Source organism: Scyliorhinus canicula, chromosome 7 (assembly GCF_902713615.1).
Source record: "Scyliorhinus canicula chromosome 7, sScyCan1.1, whole genome shotgun sequence".
NCBI lineage: Eukaryota > Metazoa > Chordata > Chondrichthyes > Carcharhiniformes > Scyliorhinidae > Scyliorhinus > Scyliorhinus canicula.
In genome coordinates this window covers 81,566,455-81,586,788 of record NC_052152.1, presented here as the reverse complement: position 1 = coordinate 81,586,788, position 20,334 = coordinate 81,566,455, and the positions used below count along the sequence as shown (strand labels likewise).

General features: G+C 46.2%; 1 protein-coding gene across 10 annotated transcripts in view; it reads left to right on the top strand.

The window, feature by feature from the left end:
* The window catches only part of dmd (dystrophin), a 2,667,466-nt gene that overhangs the window by 912,029 nt on the left and 1,735,103 nt on the right, over nucleotides 1-20,334 (top strand). For all 10 annotated transcript variants that reach the window (XM_038802261.1, XM_038802266.1, XM_038802267.1 and 7 more), the window contains 2 exons: nucleotides 10,331-10,519; nucleotides 10,835-11,016. In XM_038802261.1, coding sequence (XP_038658189.1) covers nucleotides 10,331-10,519; nucleotides 10,835-11,016 — 371 coding nt within the window. The remainder of the gene's footprint in view (nucleotides 1-10,330; nucleotides 10,520-10,834; nucleotides 11,017-20,334) is intronic.

The following is a 20,334-nucleotide window of genomic DNA, read 5'->3' as shown; positions in this document are numbered from 1 at the left end:
TGCACGTTGTGCTGACGGTCCATAGTGCTGCATCACCACTCTCATACAAGTGCTGAAATAACAATTTAAACCAGATCAGGAGATGAGGAAGGAAGCAGGTGCCAGGGACTAGATAAATAATTTGAGAACTTCTTTTGTGCTGGAATAGGACTTCAATGTTTTGTGAAATGTTATTCAAATTTCAGGTTGTCTTATGATTATGCCAATGCTATATTTTCCTCCTTGGTGAAGAAAGCAGGGAATCAGCTTGCTGACTGATCTGTGCTTCCACTGCTATGGACAGATAGGGAGGAGATGCATCCGAATCACCTGAGTATGTCTTCCCCTTCTTTGCAAGGCAGCACCTGACCTGATTTCCTTTTTTTACACATGGTGCAAAACAATATTATACTCCCAAGTATGTAAAGCATAAATTCTTAGACTCAAATGTAGCTACATAGTACCCTTAGCTGCAGAAGCCCTCCGAATGGGCCGTGCAGCACTCTGGCCTCCTCAAGCATGGCTGGCACAGCTCTCCATACTGGAAAGTGTGCTGGTACTGAACTCCCATACATATCGTGCATAAGCTGGAAGATGCTCATATGGCCAGATCATGACATCAAACAGCTTTACTTTCTTTTGTGCACAAATTACAACTGTGGACAATTACAGGTCTACTGAATGCATTTTCTTGTCACTCACCAAAGATTGTGCATTTAGCTGTTTGAGGGATCTCTCCACTATCCAGCCATCCAACCTGTAGGTAAGGTGATTCTGGCTAGTATTTGCAATTCCTAAGTTTGCGAATGAGATGTGTATTGTTTTGTGAGGTGTTGTGTTTAGTCCATGGATTTGGCAGCAGATGTTGTTGCATGTCTACATGGAAGAAGATTATTTGGTGACATGCTGCAGAAAGGGGGCATCTTTGCTCTGGGTGGGCTTTTTCTCAGTGCATACTCAGACTCTGGTTCCCTTCACATTGCATCCCTTCACCATCATTGCTTTATCCAAAAACATATAATTATACAAACAAAAATTAATTCACCCCTGTGCTTCCCTTAGTCCTTAAATTGTGACTTGTCTGGTAAAAGGCTGTGGACTGTCTCACTGGTCAACCTCTCATGGCTTTGGGCCTTGAGGGCCGGGTTTCATATGGCACCACCTGGCCATAGGTTGGAGCGTTCAGGGCTCGTTGTTTGCAGAGGCCGCTGAGGCCGACAGAGTAGCAGTTGCAGGAGCATCAACACTGAAATCCTGAGGCCAGCAGATTCATGTTCCACAATGCCATAGCAACTCGCTCTCCCCTTGTGGCACACATCAGCAATCCCAGACACGCGTTGGAGAATAGATCGCGAGACTGCTGTCAGACCTGCTGAGATTGTCCAACTTTTCCTGGCTTTGTTTTCGCATTTACTGTTTGTTTTCTAGGCTTGCCTTTATTCTTATACGTGGAATTATGAAAATCTACTGCTTTTCATTGCTATCCCAAGACCCATTGCATAAGTTCCAATTTGAACCAACCCTATCTTGGAACTCATAGTTCTCCTCAGCTTCCTCAGTCTTGACTTTATTTTACTATCCTCTACTTTTTCAAAAGCAATACTTCTGATCTCCCATTCTTTTCAAATCTGGAGGTGTCCTGCATTCCAGAATTTATTGAGAAAGAGAGACAAACAGAAACTCCTGTACACGTTCCCTTACTGTCTGTAATCAGTGTGGTTTGCAGCTGAAGGTATGTGTGGTTCATAGCCCCTGGAATTTGTGGTCAATTTGAAAATAAAAAAACAGCAGCACTGTCATCACGCTACACAAACACAAAAAGGTACAATTAAGAATGATAGTGCACTTCTATGTTAAATCAAAAGAATACTTAACAATTCACATGTTAGACTTTTGGTAGAAGAATAGTCCATTAATAAGGAGGTTTTTAAAACTCTTGTGAATTTTAGTTCAGATGGGTTTGAACAACTAAATTCCAATGTCTGGTTACTTGTAGGATTCCCTACGGGATTATTGTTAATCAGGTCATGAGCCGAGGCACTTGCGGTTTTTGTATCAGTGGTTCAAATTTCTGGAGTTTTGCAATCATGATGGGAGGCTCTTTTAAGATGGATGTCCTCCAGGTCACAAAGGCAAAATTTACATGGCCTTTTGCTGCAGTCTCCATTGGTGTTCTTTTGCAGACTGCCCAGGGGCTGGATTCTCCATACCTCTGCGCCACATTTCTGTTTCAGCAGCTCGGTGGAATGCTCCGTTATGCCGGCTGGTCAATGGGGTTTCCCATTGTGGGGCAGCCCCATGCCGTCGGGAAACCTAGCGGGTTGCCAGTAAAACGGAGCATCCCGCCGGTGGAGAATGCAGCCCCAGGTCTTTCTGCATCTTCAGATAAAATCTTATTATTTTGACCTGATTTTGGTCACATAACCAATATTGGGTGTGTCTACCTGGAATACCTTAGCTCAAAGTTATTGCTATACAATGGAGATGGTCATGAGTTTTTCACACTTACTCAAGATGCATCGATTTCTGCCCACCATTCATTGTTAGGATTTCAACTCCCAGACTTGGGGCTGGATTCTCCCAAAATGGGACTATCTCCCTACGCCAGCGTAAATACGCTGGAGGCTTACTCTGGAGATTCCTGGGAACAAGTATAGCTAATTCATAGCCCTGCAGGGGCCTAGCAGGGACCCAGGGTAATTCACGCAGCTATAGCAGCGGCTCCGGGCCCCCGTACTTCTGGTTTTGAGTCTGCACATGCACACGGCGCTGGCTTCCAGCAGCCATGAGGAGCGCCATGGCGGACCTGGACCGCGGAGGCAGACAGGATCTGACCGCGCGGATCTCAACCCCGGCCGCCAGTAAGACCCCGCCCCCTCCCCCGGTGTCCGATCCCCTTGCCCCCCACCAGGGTGGCCTCAGACTGAGTCCGCAGCCACCATGTGAGCATCTCGACCGGTGATAGCAGGTTAGTTCCATGCCATCGGGAACTCGGCCGGTCAGGAGAGTAGGATCGCTGGGCGGACCTCTATCACTGGGCCCCCAGCCGCATGGTGTGCTCCGCGACTACGCCGATTCTCGGATCCTGGAGAATTGCCGGGCCCGATTTCGGCGTGAAATTGCATTCTCCGCCCCCGCGTTGAACGCGATTTAGGCACGGGACTGCGGAAAATCCTGCCCATGGAGTCTGGATGTGTTTTGTTTAAATCCCCAAACAATAGATGAATAGGGACGGCACAGTGGTTAGCCCTGCTGCCTCACAGCACCAGGGCCCAAGTTCTATTCCGGCCTAGGGTGACTATCTGTGTAGAGTTTGCACTTTCTTCCTGTGTCTGTGTGGGTTTCCTCCGGGTGCACCCGTTTCCTCCCATAGTTCAAAGATGTGATTAGGTGGATTTGATGTGCTAAATTAAAAAGGTATGGTTACAGGGATAGGGTGGGAGATTAGGCCTTGGCTCTTTCAGCAGGGTGGTGCAGACTCGATGGGCCGAATAGCCTCCTTATGCACTGTTCTATGCTTCTATTCTACAAAGAGCAAATGTGAATTCCATGGAGAGCATTTCTCTTGAAATGCCCATTTATGTGGGAAGTCACCACCCAGGATGATTTAGTTTGCACCTTTCTGGAAGCTTGGACGTCTGTTGAGGTTGTTGAAGTTGTTACGGCCACTTGACCCTTGGTCTCTATCTTAATGGTTCATCAGTGCCCATTTTAAATAAAAGACCAATCTTGAAACGTCTATGCAAACCAAGCCCATATTTAAAGTTATGAATTTGACATGCCTTTACTAGGCATGATACAGACGCGCATGAGTCTGTGAGAGAGTAGACAACACATTCCCCAGTCCAGATTGAGGTACCACCCCACACCAGTCAATCACTAGAGAAAATGCTAGCAGTATACAAAATTAGCAAGGGTTAAGAATGGTTATTTATCCTTCCCCAGTCCATAGACTATATCAGAGTCAAATAAAGTGCAAGTCCATCTGTGAACCTACACCACTGCTACTCACTGCTTACAATGTTTTTTGCAGATACAGAGATTTTATTTCTTTCACTCACTTATGTGTGCTGCCATTTTAAAAAAATAAGTTTAGAGTACCCAATTAAGGGGCAATTTAGCTTGGCCAATCCAACTAGCATGCACATCTTTGGGTTGTGGGGGCAAAACCCAGGCAAACACGGGGAGAATGTGCAAACTCCATGTGTGCAGCCATTTTTAATTCTAGATCCTGGCACCCGGAATTTATTTTTTTCCAAACAGACCCTAATTAACATTGTTGAGGTGTTTTTAGATTTGCTTCTGCCTTCATCACTAACTTCTCCTTTAGAATGATCTTGCTCATTTAAGCAAAACCTTTCATGCCAAGTAATAGATGTGACATTTAGTTGCTTCTGACTTTTACATGGATTTAATTTGTAATGCAGATTTATAATTTGCAAAAAGGCACAAACATTTTGACTCAATTAAAATACCAGAAATAACAAAGTGATCAAAATGTAGAAGGTGAGTTTAGAAATATTTCATTGACAAGAAGGATACTCTTTTTGTTGAGTTTGTTCAGCCTATTTGCATGATTACGTTAAGTGTGATCAATGCAAGGAAGACAAGAAAATGTGAACAATATTGAACATTTGTTAATCTCTGATTTCCCTTTTTGAAATTTTGAATTATGTAATGTCTTCGACATTGAATAATTACCAAAATAAACTTAATTGTCTGCATGTTTCAGTTTTTTATTGTGTAAATTTTATATTATATATATATATATTTATACATATGTATATATGTGTGTGTGTATATATATATATATATATATATATATATAGAGAGAGAGAGACATTAAGATCTTCAAATTTTTCATGTATCAAATGGCCTTTACAACCTAATTTGTCTCGGAAATTCATCATTTAATAGTGTAGAGAAATATTGCGACAGGTATTAAAATGCATTTTACACAAAATGTCTCTTATAAAAATGGCAGCATTTAACTGTAAAAAGAATATTTACTGTTTCACTGGAACGTAATTCAGAATCCATTGGTATATAATGGGGGTTATTAATATGTTTCAGTCTATAATCTTGGCACTTGACAAGTAGACATTAAAATGCAATTGAGAAGACTGAACACAATGGCATCTTATTGTAAAGAACTCAATGTTTTGTAGGGTTGTGCTTACTTTTATGTGGTGCTCAAGTATGAAATATAGTTTAAAATACGATTGGTGCTAAAAACACCAGCTTGTTTAATGCAGGCCTTCCATGATGAATGGATTATATGGATTCAAACTTTTAAACAACTGCTAAGTTTAGTTGATAATGTTACCACCCACTATTTTCCATGTTAAAAAATTAAACAAGATGTAGAATGGGGCAGGTCAGAGAATTAAATCACTGCTTTCTGATGTTGCCTTTACTGCAACTAAATGTTCATTGAAAATGACAACTGCATATGTGATGGGTGAGAGGATAAATGCACAATCCAGTGTAATACATGAGAATATTTTTAAGGATGAAAATGACCCCTAACACATCAAAGGTCACCTCTATGTACTGTAACCCACCCAGTCAGGCTTCCAGATAAATTTTGTTTACGCCCTAAAGTGCCTATGATACTACTATGTTATTAAATGATACAGATCAGAAAGGTCCCCAATTTGACACTCAGCGAGAGAGTTCTGAATGTCAAACTTGGCTCTAGCATCTCTAGGATAAGAAGCTAGAGTCATGTAGGGTTCTCACGCTTTATCAAGTGATCATTTCAAGCAAGTATTTGTGCAGTAATACAGGAGTTAGATAGGTTTACATTCTTGCAGTTGATATCAAGTCTTGTTTGGTGTTGCCCCGCAGGTGCCAGAGTAAGGTACATAACACAGTCGGTGGGCAAGTTTTTTGAAAAGGAGGCAATCTGTCCGATGTTGTGGTTCATGTCAGAACTATAACACAGGAAATACAATAGAGGTCATACAGAGAGAGTCTGAAAATACCAAAATTGAGCAGCAGGAATTCGAGGGCAGCAATCTTACAATTATTTCCAGTGTTATATGCTTGCCTACTGAGGGAGGTGGAAGGTGAAAGGTGAAATATGTTGTGGAATGGTGTGTTTCAAATTTCTGGCGTAATGGAGTAAACTTTGGGAAAGGACAGAGCTGTATTCACCTGAAGCAAGGTAATATCATGCAGCGAGGTTTAGTAGGAGAAGATTTAAACCTATAAATTTACATCTGATTAAAATGCATTCATTGTTGAGAGCGGGAGCATTTCCAACAATGCCACAAAGGGAGAAAACCTTGCTAAATCCAAGTTCCACTCTAAATTTCAGATCATTGCGCCTGCTAGAATTATACCACAGGACCAACCTCACCAGCTGTCAGGGTTTCTGAACTGTTATTCCATGAGTACAATGTGTGGGGGGAAAAAGTGAAACCACATGTCGTGCCCCTGTTCAAAAAAGGGAATAGGGATAACCCTGAGAATTATAGGCCAGTTAGACTTACTTCGGTGGTAGGCAAAGTAATGGAAAGGACACTGAGGGATAGGGGGAAAAATTCTCCCCCACCCAGCGGGGCGGGGGGTCCCGGCATGGCGGAGTGGCGCCAACCACTCCGGAGTCCGGCCTCCCAAAGGTGCGTAATTTTCCGCACCTTTAGGGGCTAGGCCCGCGCTGGAGTGGCCCCCGCTCCGCCGACTGGTGCCAAAACTGGTGCCAATGGCCTTTGGTGCCATGCTGCCCGGCGACGTGGCTGGCCGAAAGGCCTTCGACGGACGGCGTGAGTCCGCGCATGCGCCGGAGCGTCAGCGGCCGCGGACGTCACCACCGGCGCATGCACGGTGGAGGGGGGTCTCTTCCGCCTCCGCCATGGTGGAGGCCATGGCAGCGGCGGAAGAAAAAGAGTGCCCCCACAGCACTGACCCGCCCATCGATCGGTGGGCCACGATCGCGGGCCAGGCCACCATCGGGGCACCCCCCGGGGTCCGATAGCCCCATGCCACCCCCCCAGGACCCCGGGGGCCCGCTCGCGCTGCCAATCCCGCCAGCACAGAGGTGGTTTAAACCACGTAGGCGGGACAGGCCTGACAGCGGCGGGACTTCGGCCCATCGCGGGCCGGAGAATCGCCGCGGGGGGCCCGCTGATGGGCGGGGTGTGATTCCCACTCCCGCCGATTCACGGGTGGCAGAGAATTCCGGCCACGGCGGGGGAGGGATTTACGCCAGCCCCGGTCGATTCCCCGACACTGCGGGGGGTCGGAGAATTCCGCCCAGGATTTCTGAACATCTGGAAAGATACTGCTTGATTAGGGATAGTCAGCACGGATTTGTGAGGGGGTATGTCTTGCCTCACAAGTCTTATTGAATTCATTGAGGAAGTGACCAAGAACGTGGATGAAGGTAAAGCAGTGGATGTGGTGTACGTGGATTTTAGTAAGGCATTTGATAACGTTCCCCATGGTAGGCTTATGCAGAAGGTAAGGAGGCATGGGATAGTAGGAAATTTGGCCAGTTGGATAACAAACTGGCTAACCGATAGAAGTCAGAGAGTTGTGGTGGATGGCAAATATTCAGCCTGGAGACCAGTTACCAGTGGCGTACCGCAGGGATCGGTTCTGGGTCCTCTGCTGTTTGTGATTTTCATTAATGACTTGGATGAGGGAGTTGAAGGGTGGGGTCAGTAAATTTGCAGACGATACGAAGCTTGTTGGACCTGTGGATAGTGAGGAGGGCTGTTGTCGGCTGCAAAGAGCCATAGATAGGATGCAGAGCTGGGCTGAGAAGTGGCAGATGGAGTTTAACCCTGAAAAGTGTGAGGTTGTCCATTTTGGAAGGACAAATATGAATGCAGAATACTGGGTTAACGGTAGGGTTCTTGGCAATGTGGAGGACCAGAGAGATCTTGGGGTCCATGTTCATAGATCTTTAAAAGTTGCCACTCAAGTGGATAGAGCTGTGAAGAAGGCCTATGGTGCGCTAGCGTTCATTAGCAGAGGGATTGAATTTAAGAGCTGTGAGGTGATGATGCAGCTGTACAAAACCTTGGTAAGGCCACATTTGGAGTACTGTGTGCAGTTCTGGTCACCTCATTTTAGGAAGGATGTGGAAGCTTTGGAAAAGGTGCAAAGGAGATTTACCAGGATGTTGCCTGGAATGGAGAGTAGGTCTTACGAGGAAAGGTTGAGGGTGTTAGGCATTTTTTCATCAGAATGGAGAAGGTTGGGGGTCGACTTGATAGAGGTTTATAAGATGATCAGGGGAATAGATAGAGTAGACAGTCAGAGACTTTCTCCCCGGGTGGAACAAACCATTACAAGGGGACATAAATTTAAGGTGAATGGTGGAAGATATAGGGGGGGATGTCAGAGGTAGGTTCTTTACCCAGAGAATAGTGGGGAATGGAATGCACTGCCTGTGGAAGTAGTTGAGTCGGAAACATTAGGGACCTTCAAGCGGCTATTGCATAGGTACATGGATTATGGTAGAATGATGGGGTGTAGATTAATTTGTTCTTAATCTAGGACAAAAGTTTGGCACAACATCGTGGGCCGAAGGGCCTGTTCTGTGCTGTACTTTTCTATGTTCTAAAGTGGGATTCATCAAAAATTAGTAGCCTTTCTGGCCGCACAATTGGAGTATTACATTATTTCAATATTATTTTCACATTTTCCGTTCCTACTGTCATTAGTGCTTGGAAGATTGTTTTGTGCTGATGGACAAATTTTCATGACAGTTTATGCAAGAGGACCCAGGAAATAGAAACAGAAAGTTGTGAGGAGGGATGACACCATCCATTTGTTGACCCATCCTCTGATCGACCAAGCTGCCATTTCTCTGATCTCACATTTTGGGCTGGATAATGCAGCCCATTGCAATGGGAGCCAAGGCGGCTAGACACACTCCATCATGGGAGAGGCCCAGCGCCAGTGTGCCAGGAATGGTAAAATCTCCTCTAATTAAGTGACAGGGAGGAGAGGCTGAAGCAGGAATCCAGGCCTTTACTGGACGGATGTCAATTAGACTCATTAATGAGCCAATCGACGCACATCATCGCTCAACCCACCACAATTCAGTGGTGGCTCAGGGATTAAATAGCACCTTACTGGCCTCCAGCTCCCCCAGAAAGCCGCTCCATAAAAATCCTATTGTGTTTGCCAGTGACTTTTCGGGGGTGACGGGTGGAGTGGGAGCCGGCAATATGGATGAATGCCTCATTATCAGGCACTAAGTACCTGGGAGAGATATGTGGCATCAAGAATGGGGTTCCAACTGAAAGCCTCCCTCTGTCGCCAATCCCCTGCACCTCCATACAGTGACCCCCACCCCACAATCCCGAAATGACCCTCATTCATCTTGGGCCTAGGGTCCATCAGTGATCCTGAGCTTCTGATGGGTGCATATCTAGCAGTGGTCACTACTCCCAGTGGCATTGGTGAGCAATGGAGAGCTGGCAGCTCCTGATTGGTACGCAGTTTTCGGTGGGTAGTACTTCTGCCAGGGTTCTGAATCCTGGGGACGGCCACTTAAGTGCCTGAAGGGTGCATAATACCATTGGACCTCCTCCATGGAACTGATAGGGGTTTCCTGCCAGTTTGAGTCTTGGAGCTTTACAACACAGAAAGAGATTCTTTGACCCATCACATTTTCACCGGCCATCAAGCACCTATTTATTCTATTCATATTTTCCATCACTTGGTCTGTGGGTGAGAGCCGCAGTGGGACAATTAAATCCAGCCTGTTGACTCTGGTGATGGAAACAGAGAAGGGTAGGATTGAAGGAGAGTGGATTGACAGTGGGTGGGAATGGTGGAGTGAGGTGTTGTTGGAACGTAGCCTGAAAGTTTATTTGCAGTTTTTGTTCTGTTACTACTACAACCTGGCTGAGAATCTTAATATTGCTGTTAACTATACTCGTTGCTGCCAAAGGCAAAACCCAATCCAATATTTTTGTGAAAACGTAATTTGTTCTTAAAAATAAGAGATTGAATGGGTTGTTTGTTTTATTTAAGTGATATTGCAAAACTATTAAGTCCCAGAAGAGATGAATCAGTATGGATGTATTATGCAGTTAAAATGTTTCTTGTATTTGCAAATAAACAATGTAATGAATAGTGCAGAATCCAATCATGTCCTTTTCTGCGTTTTAAAAGGGACAGGTAAGCATAAGAATTATCAGCTATTGATAACTAGCTCTCGAATTTGGAATAAATTCTCTGGAGATGGTAAGAAAATTAAACCAGATCATAATTCCTTTCTAGATTTAAATATATGGTGCCATTGTCTTGATTATTTAGTGAATGTGGTGGAACACTTTGACCTGTTTTTAATTGAAGAAATTCCTTTCTGTTTCACATTGAACAGCTCTCAGAAACCTCGGTCGAGAAGCCAGCTGGAAGCTTACTGATGGCAGCAGAAGTGGATCTTGATAGCTACCAGACTGCATTAGAGGTAGTGCTAACCTGGTTGCTTTCAGCTGAGGATTCACTGCAGGCTCAGGGCAGCGTCTCCGATGATGTGGAGGAGGTCAAGGAGCAGTTTCATGCTCATGAGGTAATTGCATTAACTTAATGTTAGGGGTGGGAATAGGGAGTCACTTGTTCCGTGGTACTCATTTATTTTTGGCATCCCTTCTAATATCTCCTCATTTGGTTGGTATCCGTTCTTTACTTTGTGAAGTACTTTGGAACTTTTTCAAGGTATTAAGGGCCAAAGTAAATTCAAGTTGTTGAGTTATAATTTTACTTTCTCCAAAGTCGATACACTTTTCGAACTTAATTAAGCAACAGTGAAGTTTCCCTTTTCTGTCTGTTTTCTATTTGTTTAAATGTCACACATTTATTTGTGATTTAACTTATTTTTTGGCAGGGTTTTATGATGGAGTTAACAGCACATCAAGGTAGTGTGGGTAACATTCTACAGGCTGGGAATCAGCTAATTGCAGAAGGAAAATTATCAGAAGATGAAGAAAATGAAATTCGAGAACAGATGAACTTGCTGAACTCCCGGTGGGAAAATCTCAGGGTAGCCAGCATGGAGAGACAAAGCAAGTAAGCAAATGGTATTATCTATCATGGACAGATTTCAAAACCTCTTCAGTATTCAACAGTCATTTACTAATTTGGTTTCAAGCCGTCTGCTAACATGGTTGCAAAATAATTGACAAAATGTTGCATTAGTTTGTCATGAGTTCTAGTTGATATCTCAGTCCCTTTGTTATACACATCGGACAGAGATGACTTTGTACCATTTTGAATCATTGCAGAAATAATAGAAGGCTGTGAGCCACATTGCTGTTAATTGAATGTGCTTTTGATCATCTTCAATCATGTGTTTCTCTCATCGAACATAAAACATCAAACATACAGTGCAGAAGGAGGCCATTCGGCTCATCGAGTCTGCACCGACCCACTTAAGCCCTCACTTCCACCCTATCCCTGTAACCCAATAAACCTTCTGAACCTTTTTGGACACTAAGGGCAATTTGGCATGGCCAATACACCTAACCTGCATGTCTTTGGACTGTGGGAGGAAAGCGGAGCACCCAGAGGAAACACACGCAGACGCGGGGAGAATGTGCAGACTCCTCACAGACAGTAACCCAGCGGGGAATCGAACCTGGGACCCTGGCGCTATGAGGCCACAGTGCTAGCCACTTGTGCTACCGTGCTGCTCTACCACTTGTGCTACCGTGCTGCTCTACCACTTGTGCTACCGTGCTGCCCACGTTACAGTTCCCTTTCCCTCTCTGGACTGTCAAGACCAATGATTTTTTCTCTTTTTGAAGACTAATTCCAGCTTCCATTCCACGGAGAATATGGGGCAGGATTCTCCGGCCCCACACCAGAGCGGAGAATCGGCACCATTGGGGCCGGCGTGGTCAGCGCGGCGCCAGTCGGCGGCCGCTCTATGCGCTGACCAGGGAGACACCGGACCTACTGCGCATGCGCGCTTCCCCCGGTGCCCATTCCACAGCCGGATCAGCAGCTGGAGCGGCGTGAACCGCTCCAGCGCCCTGCTGGCTCCCTCTAGGGGCAAGGATTGCTGATCCTGGGGCCGTATTGACGCCGTCGGGAAACACAACTGCATTTCCGACGGAATCAACACTTAGCCTCAGGATCAGAGAATTCTGCCTATGATGTCTGCTAATTTTTGAGTGGACTGTGCATTAGAGTTTATAAGATCACAGCTCAGGAAGGAGGCCTTGTTCAATGGACTAATAATCAGCTTGGGAATCCTTCCGTCATTTCTTTCACTGTTCCCCAAAAAAGTAGAAAAAAGTGTGGGTGTGAAATATGTGGGATAAACCAACTTGGGAAACCCAATCCAATTAAGAATAGAGTGTGGACAGGGGAATAGGAGGTCCAATAAAAGAGTCTGCACTTATACTTGGCTGGCAGCCCTACTGGGAGAGGTGGGTTGCAGAAGACCGCATGGACACTTCAAAATGGAGATATTTTATTTCATTCATTGGATGTGGGCATCATTGATTCAGCCAGCATTTATTGTCCATATCTAATTGTCTTTGAGAAACTGATGCTGAACTGCCTATTTGAACAGTTGCCCTCCCTGTGGTGTACGTACATCCACACTGCAATTAGGAAGGGCGTTCCAGGATTTGACTCGGTGACCGTGAAGGAATAGCAGCATAGTTCCATGTCAATATGGTGTGTGGCTTGGAGGGAAACTTGCAGGTGTTCCCATGTATCTACTGTCCTTGGCTTCCTGGGTAGTAAAGGTGGCATATTCTGATCTGCTTTCAAAGGAGCCTTGGTAAGTTGCTGCAAATATCGTGTGGATGGTGAACACTGCTGCTGTTGTGTGTCAGTAGGGAGGGAGTGAATGTTTAAGGGGCCGATGGATTGCCAATCAAGCGGACTGCTTTGTCCTGGATGGTGTCAAGCTTCATGAGTGTTGTTGGAGCTGCACTCATCCATGCAAGTGGAAGTGTTCCATCACATTCCTGATTACTTGTGCTTGTAGATAGTAGAAAGGCTTTGGGGAATCAGGAGGTGATTTACTTTCTGCAGGATTCATAGACTCTGACCTGCTCTTATAGCCACTCTATTTATATGGCAGGTCCAATTCAGTTTCTGGTCAATGTTCACCCCCAGGATATAGTGGGGGGTTTTGTAATGGTAATGGCATTAAATGCCGAGGGAGATTCACTCTTGTTGGAGATAGGGACATAGAAACAAGGAGAAGGAGTAGGCCATTCGGCTCTTCAAGCCTGCTTCATTATTCAATATGATCATGACTGATCCTTGATCTTTGTACCATATTCTCATAGAACATAGGAGTAGTCCATTTGGTCCCACAAGCTGCTCCATCATTCAATTAGATCACCTCCTTCAATGTCACTTTTATGCACTAAGGCCATATCCCTTGAATTCCAAAGATTCACCACTCTCCCAGTGAAACAGATTCTTCGGCTGTGCCCACCCGACGACTGGTAATTCCTGCATGAGGTCAATGGACCTTTACATGGTCCCCGTCCCGTCGGCGCGATCTTGCGGTGGCACTGTTGAAGAATCCAGCCCCCATCAACACATATCCTGTCACACCCTGTAAGAAGTTTGTTAGTTTCAATTAGATCATCTCTCATTCTTCAAAAGTCTAGAGAATACAGGCCCACTTTCCTCAATCTTTCAGTTGAAGAATTCCTGCCATACCAGAGAATAATCTGGTGAACTTCCGATGCAATCCAATAATAATAATCTTTGTTGTCACAAGTAGGATTACATTAACACGGCAATGAAGTTACTGTGAAAAGCCCATGGTCCCCACATTCCGGCGTCTGTTCAGGTACACAGAGGGAGAATTCAGAATGTCCAATTCACCTAACAGCACGTCTTTCGGGACTTGTGGGAGGAAACTGGAGCACCTGGAGGAAACCCACGCAGACACGGGGAGAACGTGCAGACTCCGCACAGACAGTGACCCAAACCAGGAAATTGGCAGGATGGCTCTGTAGGACCAAGTGGAATGTGGAGAGATTAGAATATCTTGAGCAAAGAGTAAAAAGGTACTGAATTCTGTGGACAAAGGGGATGGAGTATGAGCACACCAGATGGTGCAATGAATTATGTACCCATCCATCTCTGTGCTCGCCCCCATCAAGGGTAAAATCCCAGAATCTCAAGGCCTCCAGTCTCTGTTGCCTTTCCTGGGTGAAGAAATCTCTACTCATCTCAGTCCTAAATGGTCTACCCCGTATCCTCAGACTGATCCCTGGTTCTGGACTCCTCACCATTGGGAACATCACTCCTGAATCTACACTGTCTAGTCTTGTTAAGATTTCCCCTCATTCTTCTGAACTCAAGCGAATACAGTCTTAAAGGATTCAATCTCTCCTCATACGTCAGTAACTCTTCACTGCACTCCCTCTACAGCAACAATATCTTTCCGAGGATAAGGATACCAAAACTGCACACAATAATCCAGGTGTGGCCTCACCAAGGCCCTATATAGTTGCAGCAAGATATTCCTGCTCCTGTACTCAAATCTTCTTGGTATGAAGGCAAACATACCATTTGACTTCTTTACATCTTAATGCACCTGCATGCTGACCTTCAGCGACTGGTGTATGAGGACACCTCTCTTAATTTATAGCTATTCAGATAATAATCTGCTTTCCTGTTTTTGCTATCAAAGTCAATAACCTCACATTTATCCACGTTATACTGCATTTGCCATGCATTTCAGCCTCGCTAGAAGAAAAGCCATACTCTGGAGTAATGGCTAAGAAAACAGATGCTGTCCAGCAAGTTAAGGAAACTAGAGAAATGACGAGCAGTTTCCAAGAAGTCAGAATTAACGGAACAGAGAAAACTGAGAACCAGAACAGATTACTGTTTAGTAAAGTTGCATAGAGTTGAAAAAGCATTGGATTGTAAGAGGTCATGAAGATATCTGTAGTAGTCCTGATGTTTGTGAGAAAAGACTATAGTTTGGGAGATATTATTTGAAATAATTGTAGAAATCGGTGGTTGGACTTTGGAGTTTGTGTTAAAGCCTTTGAGACAAAGGAAACCTGAAACGAGAGGTGTAAAACTTGAAAGCGAAACCTTGGTGGAAGCAACCGAGGAAAAGCATAATTTAAAAGTGTGACACTTGAAAGCAAAATTTGTAATCACTTGTATGGAAGCCGAAATTCAGTGAAGCAAGGTGGCTTATGGTATAAGAATCATCTGTGGGTATTTTAAGGAGAAATCCACAGTCACTTGGGTTCGAAAAGGATGTGTCTTACTACTGTCATCTTCTTTGCTGAAAAGGGACTTTGTGTTAATGAGATTGTTGTAGCTTACAATGTACTTTTTAATCTGTGTTGATCTTAAAATCTGTGTGTATTTGTTAAGCTAATTATAATCCAATTTTTTTCACGTTTAATAAATGCTTTTTTCTTGTTGCTAAAACTAGTTAGTGGGCCTGTGTCTCTGTTCCTCCATGTTTTTTTTAAAATGTAACCGTTACAGTTCTTTGAGCCAGTGTTCCAATCTGGGAACTTCCAATCCAGTTATACCAATGGGATCTTAATATGTTCATTAAGCATTTAAATTTGTGCAGAATAACTATTGTTTTCCTTTCCGTCTCAAATATAACAGCTTTTCAACATCCTGCTAGCTGTGAAATGTCTTTGGATTTATCACATTGATGTCTTATTTATTACACCAATTATTTTAATACTAACATTGAAAACGAATATATAATTTGTTAGAAAGCAGAGTTGTAATTGTGTGCCAGAGCTTTTAAGAGTACGGTGATTCATCATAATGCTAGCAGGATGGAAATGACCAATGACAGCTGTGATAGACCTACAGCCTGTTATTTAATGATGAAATTTAGCTTGGAAGAAAATAAGGAACATGGCATGAAAATTAGATCAGGATTAGGCCACACAGCCCTTTGAACATGCTCTGCCTTTCAGTACAATCAGTACATCTCTCTGATCACGACTCCACTTTCCCGCCCATATTCCCGATTCTGCTCAAGTCCAAAGTCTATCGACCTCTGTCTTGAATATACTCGATGAGTGAGAAGCTTGAGCCCTCTGGAGTAGAGAATTCGCAAAATTCTAAATGAAGAAATTCTTTCTCACCCCAGTCTTAAAATATTGACCTCTTATTCTGAGACTGTTCTCCAGTGTTCTAGATTCCCAGCCAGCTGATACGACCTTTTATCTCTACCCAGTGACGTCCCCTCAAAATTTTCTATATATTCAGTGATGTAGTCTAAATTGCAAGCCCATATTCAAATCACTCTTTATTTATTGTATTAGAATCAGCACATTTTGTAGCCTGGGAGAAGCCATTCAGCCAATATGCCTCTTCCTGTTCTCTGAAAGACCTCATTGCTTAGTTCTATTTGCCACAGATCCTTTTCTTTTTTTTCTTTTTGAGAATTGATCCTTCTCTATTTTAAAGGCTGTTATGGTTTCTGCATTTGCCATTGTTTCTTGGAGGACTCCCCATGTTTGAAGAAGGAGGATTGGATCAGACATTGAGGGAGATGTTCATTAGGACCTAATCCGCCGCCTTCCAGGAAAAATGTCATTCAGAAAGTGTTGGAACCAACAATTCTACGGGCACGTGCTTGTAGGATTAGAATAGCGGTTTTAATATACTCACAACAGAACCAGCCTATTAGCCATTGAACTTTCGGTGAACTGGCCGGCTGACCATGTGGCACTGATCTTTTATACAGCAGCTTCCGGGGGAGGAGTCCTGGGCAGAGCCAAGAGAGAAGCCCCGTACAACTCGAGTATTCCCAGAGCTACTCCCCCTGGAGGACAGGTAGTGCAACTGCACTTACAATACAGACACATGTATATACAGATTATAATCCGGTGTGAATCACATTCACCACATTCACCCCCTGTGAAAAAATCGAGTCCAGCGGGGGTGGTGGCTCACAGAGTTAGTCTGTCCGGTGGATGAATTGTTCTTTTCGATCTGCGGAGCACCGGGGTTGCAGCCTCTTGCGGTGGCTGTGTGGCTGTTGAGAGCTGGGGTACGATGGCAGACTCCGGGGCGGGTCTCGTCTGAACTTCATACACCTCTGGCTCGACCGGAGACTGGGGGCGGGCTGGTTCTGGCGCGTGGAACCGGTGGGGTGAGCTTGCGGAATCGGGGGTGCGAGGGGGCGGCAGCATAGGGAACGGGGTAAGGGGTTCCTCAGCGGAGGTAGGGGGGGGCTGGATCCAGCGGGTGCCAGGTCGTGAAGGGATACTGTGTCCTGGCGACCGTCCGGGAACTCCACAAATGCATACTGGGGGTTGGAATGGAGGAGGTGCACCTTTTCAACAAGGGGGTCAGTTTTGTGCCCCCTGACGTGCTTTCTCAGGAGGACCGGGCCTGGTGTCCTCAGCCATGCCGGAAGTGAGACTCCCGTGGTAGTGCCCCTAGAAAAAATGAAGAGTCACTCGTGAGGGGTTTGATTTGTAACTGGACAGAGGAGGGATCTGATTGCGTGGAGTGCGTCTGGGAGGACTTCTTGCCATTGGGAGACTTGGAGTTTTCTAGACCGGAGGGTCAGTAGGACGGTCTTCCAGACCGTCGTGTTCTCCCTCTCCACCTGCCCGTTCCCCCTGGGGTCGTAACTGGTAGTCCTGCTCGAGGCGATGCCCTTGTCGAGCAGGTACTGACGCAGCTCGTCGCTCATAAAGGACGAACCCCGGTCGCTGTGCACGTAGCTGGGGAAACCGAACAGGGTGAAGACACTATGCAGGGCCCTAATGACTGTGTGGGAGGTCATATCAGGGCATGGAATGGCAAAAGGGAATCGGGAGAACTCGTCGATGATGTTGAAGAAATAAATGTTCTTGTTAGTGGAGGGGAGTGGCCCTTTGAAATCGATCGCAAGGCGTTCAAAGGACCTAGAAGCCTTGACCAGGTGGGCCCTGTCTGGTCTATAGAAGTACGGTTTGCACTCCGCACAGATCGGGCAGTCCCTGGTGACCGCTTTTAACTCCTCGTTGGAGAAAGGCAGGTTTCGGGCTCTGATGTAGTGGGCGAGCCGGGTGACCCCTGGATGGCAGAGGTCCACGTGGATGGCTTTCAGACGGCTGATCTGCGCGCTGGCGCATGTCCCGTGGGATAGGGCATCCGAGGGCTCGTTGAGCTTCCCCGGTCGATATTTAATATTGTAACTATAGGTGGAGAGTTCGATCCTCCACCAAAGGATTTTATCATTTTTTATTTTGCCCCTTTGCGAGTTGTCAAACATAAAGGCAACCGATCGTTGGTCGGTGATGAGGGTGAACCTCCTACCTGCGAGGTAGTGCCTCCAGTGACGAACAGCCTCCACGATGGCTTGTGCTTCCTTCTCGACTGAGGAGTGTCGGAGTTCTGAAGCGGATAGGGTACGGGAGAAAAATGCAACGGGCCTCCCTGCCTGATTTAAAGTGGCTGCTAGAGCTACCTCTGAGGCATCGCTCTCAAACTGAAAGGGAGTGGATTCATCCACCGCCCGCAAGGCTGCTTTGGCGATGTCCTCCTTGATGCAGCTGAAGGCCTGGCGCGCCTCAGCTGACAGGGGAAATCGTGTGGCCTTAAAGAGTGGGCGTGCTTTGTCCGCATATTGAGGGATCCACTGAGCGTAGTATGAGAAGAACCCCAAGCACCGTTTGAGGGCCTTGGGGCAATGAGGGAGGGGGAGTTCTAAAGGGGGCGCATGCGGTCTGGGCCCAGGACTCCGTTCTCCACGACATAGCCGAGGATGGCCAGTCTGTTTGTGCGGAAAACGCATTTCTCCTTGTTATAAGTGAGATTTAATTTCTGTGCTGTTTGGAGAAAACGGTGGAGGTTGGCGTTGTGGTCCTGCTGGTCATAGCCGCAGATGGTAACATTGTCCAGATACGGAAACATGGCCCGCAGCCCGTACTGGTCTACCATTTGGTCCATTGCTCGTTGGAACACCGAAACCCCGTTAGTGACGCCGAAAGGGACCCGGAGGAAATGGAAGAGGCGGCCATCGGCCTCGAATGCCGTGTAGTGGCGGTCCTCCGGGCGGATTGGGAGCTGGTGGTATGCAGACTTCAGATCCACCGTGGAAAAAAGCCGATATTGGGCGATCTGATTAACCATGTCTGCAATTCTGGGGAGGGGATACGCGTCTAGGAGCGTAAAGCGATTGATGGTCTGGCTATAGTCGACGACCATGCAAAATTTTTCCCCGGTCTTGACGACCACCACCTGAGCTCTCCAGGGACTATTACTGGCCTCTCTTATCCCCTCACTGAGCAGCCGTCGGACCTCCAATCAGATAAAGACCCTATCCTGTAGGCCAGGGGTGGGCAAACTACGGCCCGCGGGCCGCATGCGGCCCGCCAAAGGTATTTCTGCGGCCCGCCAAGTCATTAAAAAAAAAAAAAAAAAAAATTTTTTTTAATTTAAAAAAAAATTTTTTTTTTTATTTTTTTTTTAAGGTTAATGGAGGCGGGCTGTTGGGTTACTTACTGGTATAGGGTGGATACATTGACTTGAGTAGGGTGATCATTGCTCGGCACAACGTCGAGGGCCGAAGGGCCTGTTCTGTGCTGTGTATGTTCTATATGAGGCGCCCAGAATCATAACCGGGTGAAGTAATTATTTTACTTAATATACTATGCGGCCCTTTGTGAATTGTGAATTTTTGAATGTGGCCCTTGCACGGAAAAGTTTGCCCACCCCTGCTGTAGGCTGTATCACCTGCTGCGAGTAGCTACTGGCTTGCAATTTGGAGTGAGATTGGCAAAGAGCGGAGGGGGGGGAGATGCGCAGCGTGGTTAGGCTGCAGATAGTGAGTGGGGGCAGGGGCCCGCCGAAGCTGAGGGTGAGGCTCTTGAGGTTCAGGCCTGATAAGAGTGGCGCGCAGAGGTCGGGCAGGACATAAAGTTTAAATTTAGAATAACTAGCGCCTCGGATTGTGAGCGTAGCAACGGTGCGTCCTTTGATTTGGACTGAGTGGGAGCCCGAAGCAAGGGCGATAGTTTGGCTCACCGGAAAAATAGAAAGCGAACAGCGTCTTACCAGCTCTGGATGTATAAAGCTCTCGGTGCTCCCGGAGTCAAAGAGGCATGGCGTGCTGTACCCGTTGATCTGGACCTCCGCCATCGAACTTCGTAGGTGCTTGGGGCGGGATTGATCCAGGGTGACTGCGCTGAGTTGCGGGTAGTCGGCGGCTCGATCAGCTGTGCTGGAGTGGCGCCGTGATGACTGCCCTCTGAGTTCGTAGTCGTCGAGGTGAGTTTCAGAGTTTGAAGGGGATGGATCCCAAGATGGCCACCCCCATGAGTCGCACATGGCCGGCCGCATGGAGGAGGATTGCCAAGGTGGCTGCCCCCTTGAGTCGCACATGGCCGGCCGCATGGAGGAGGATTGCCAAGATGG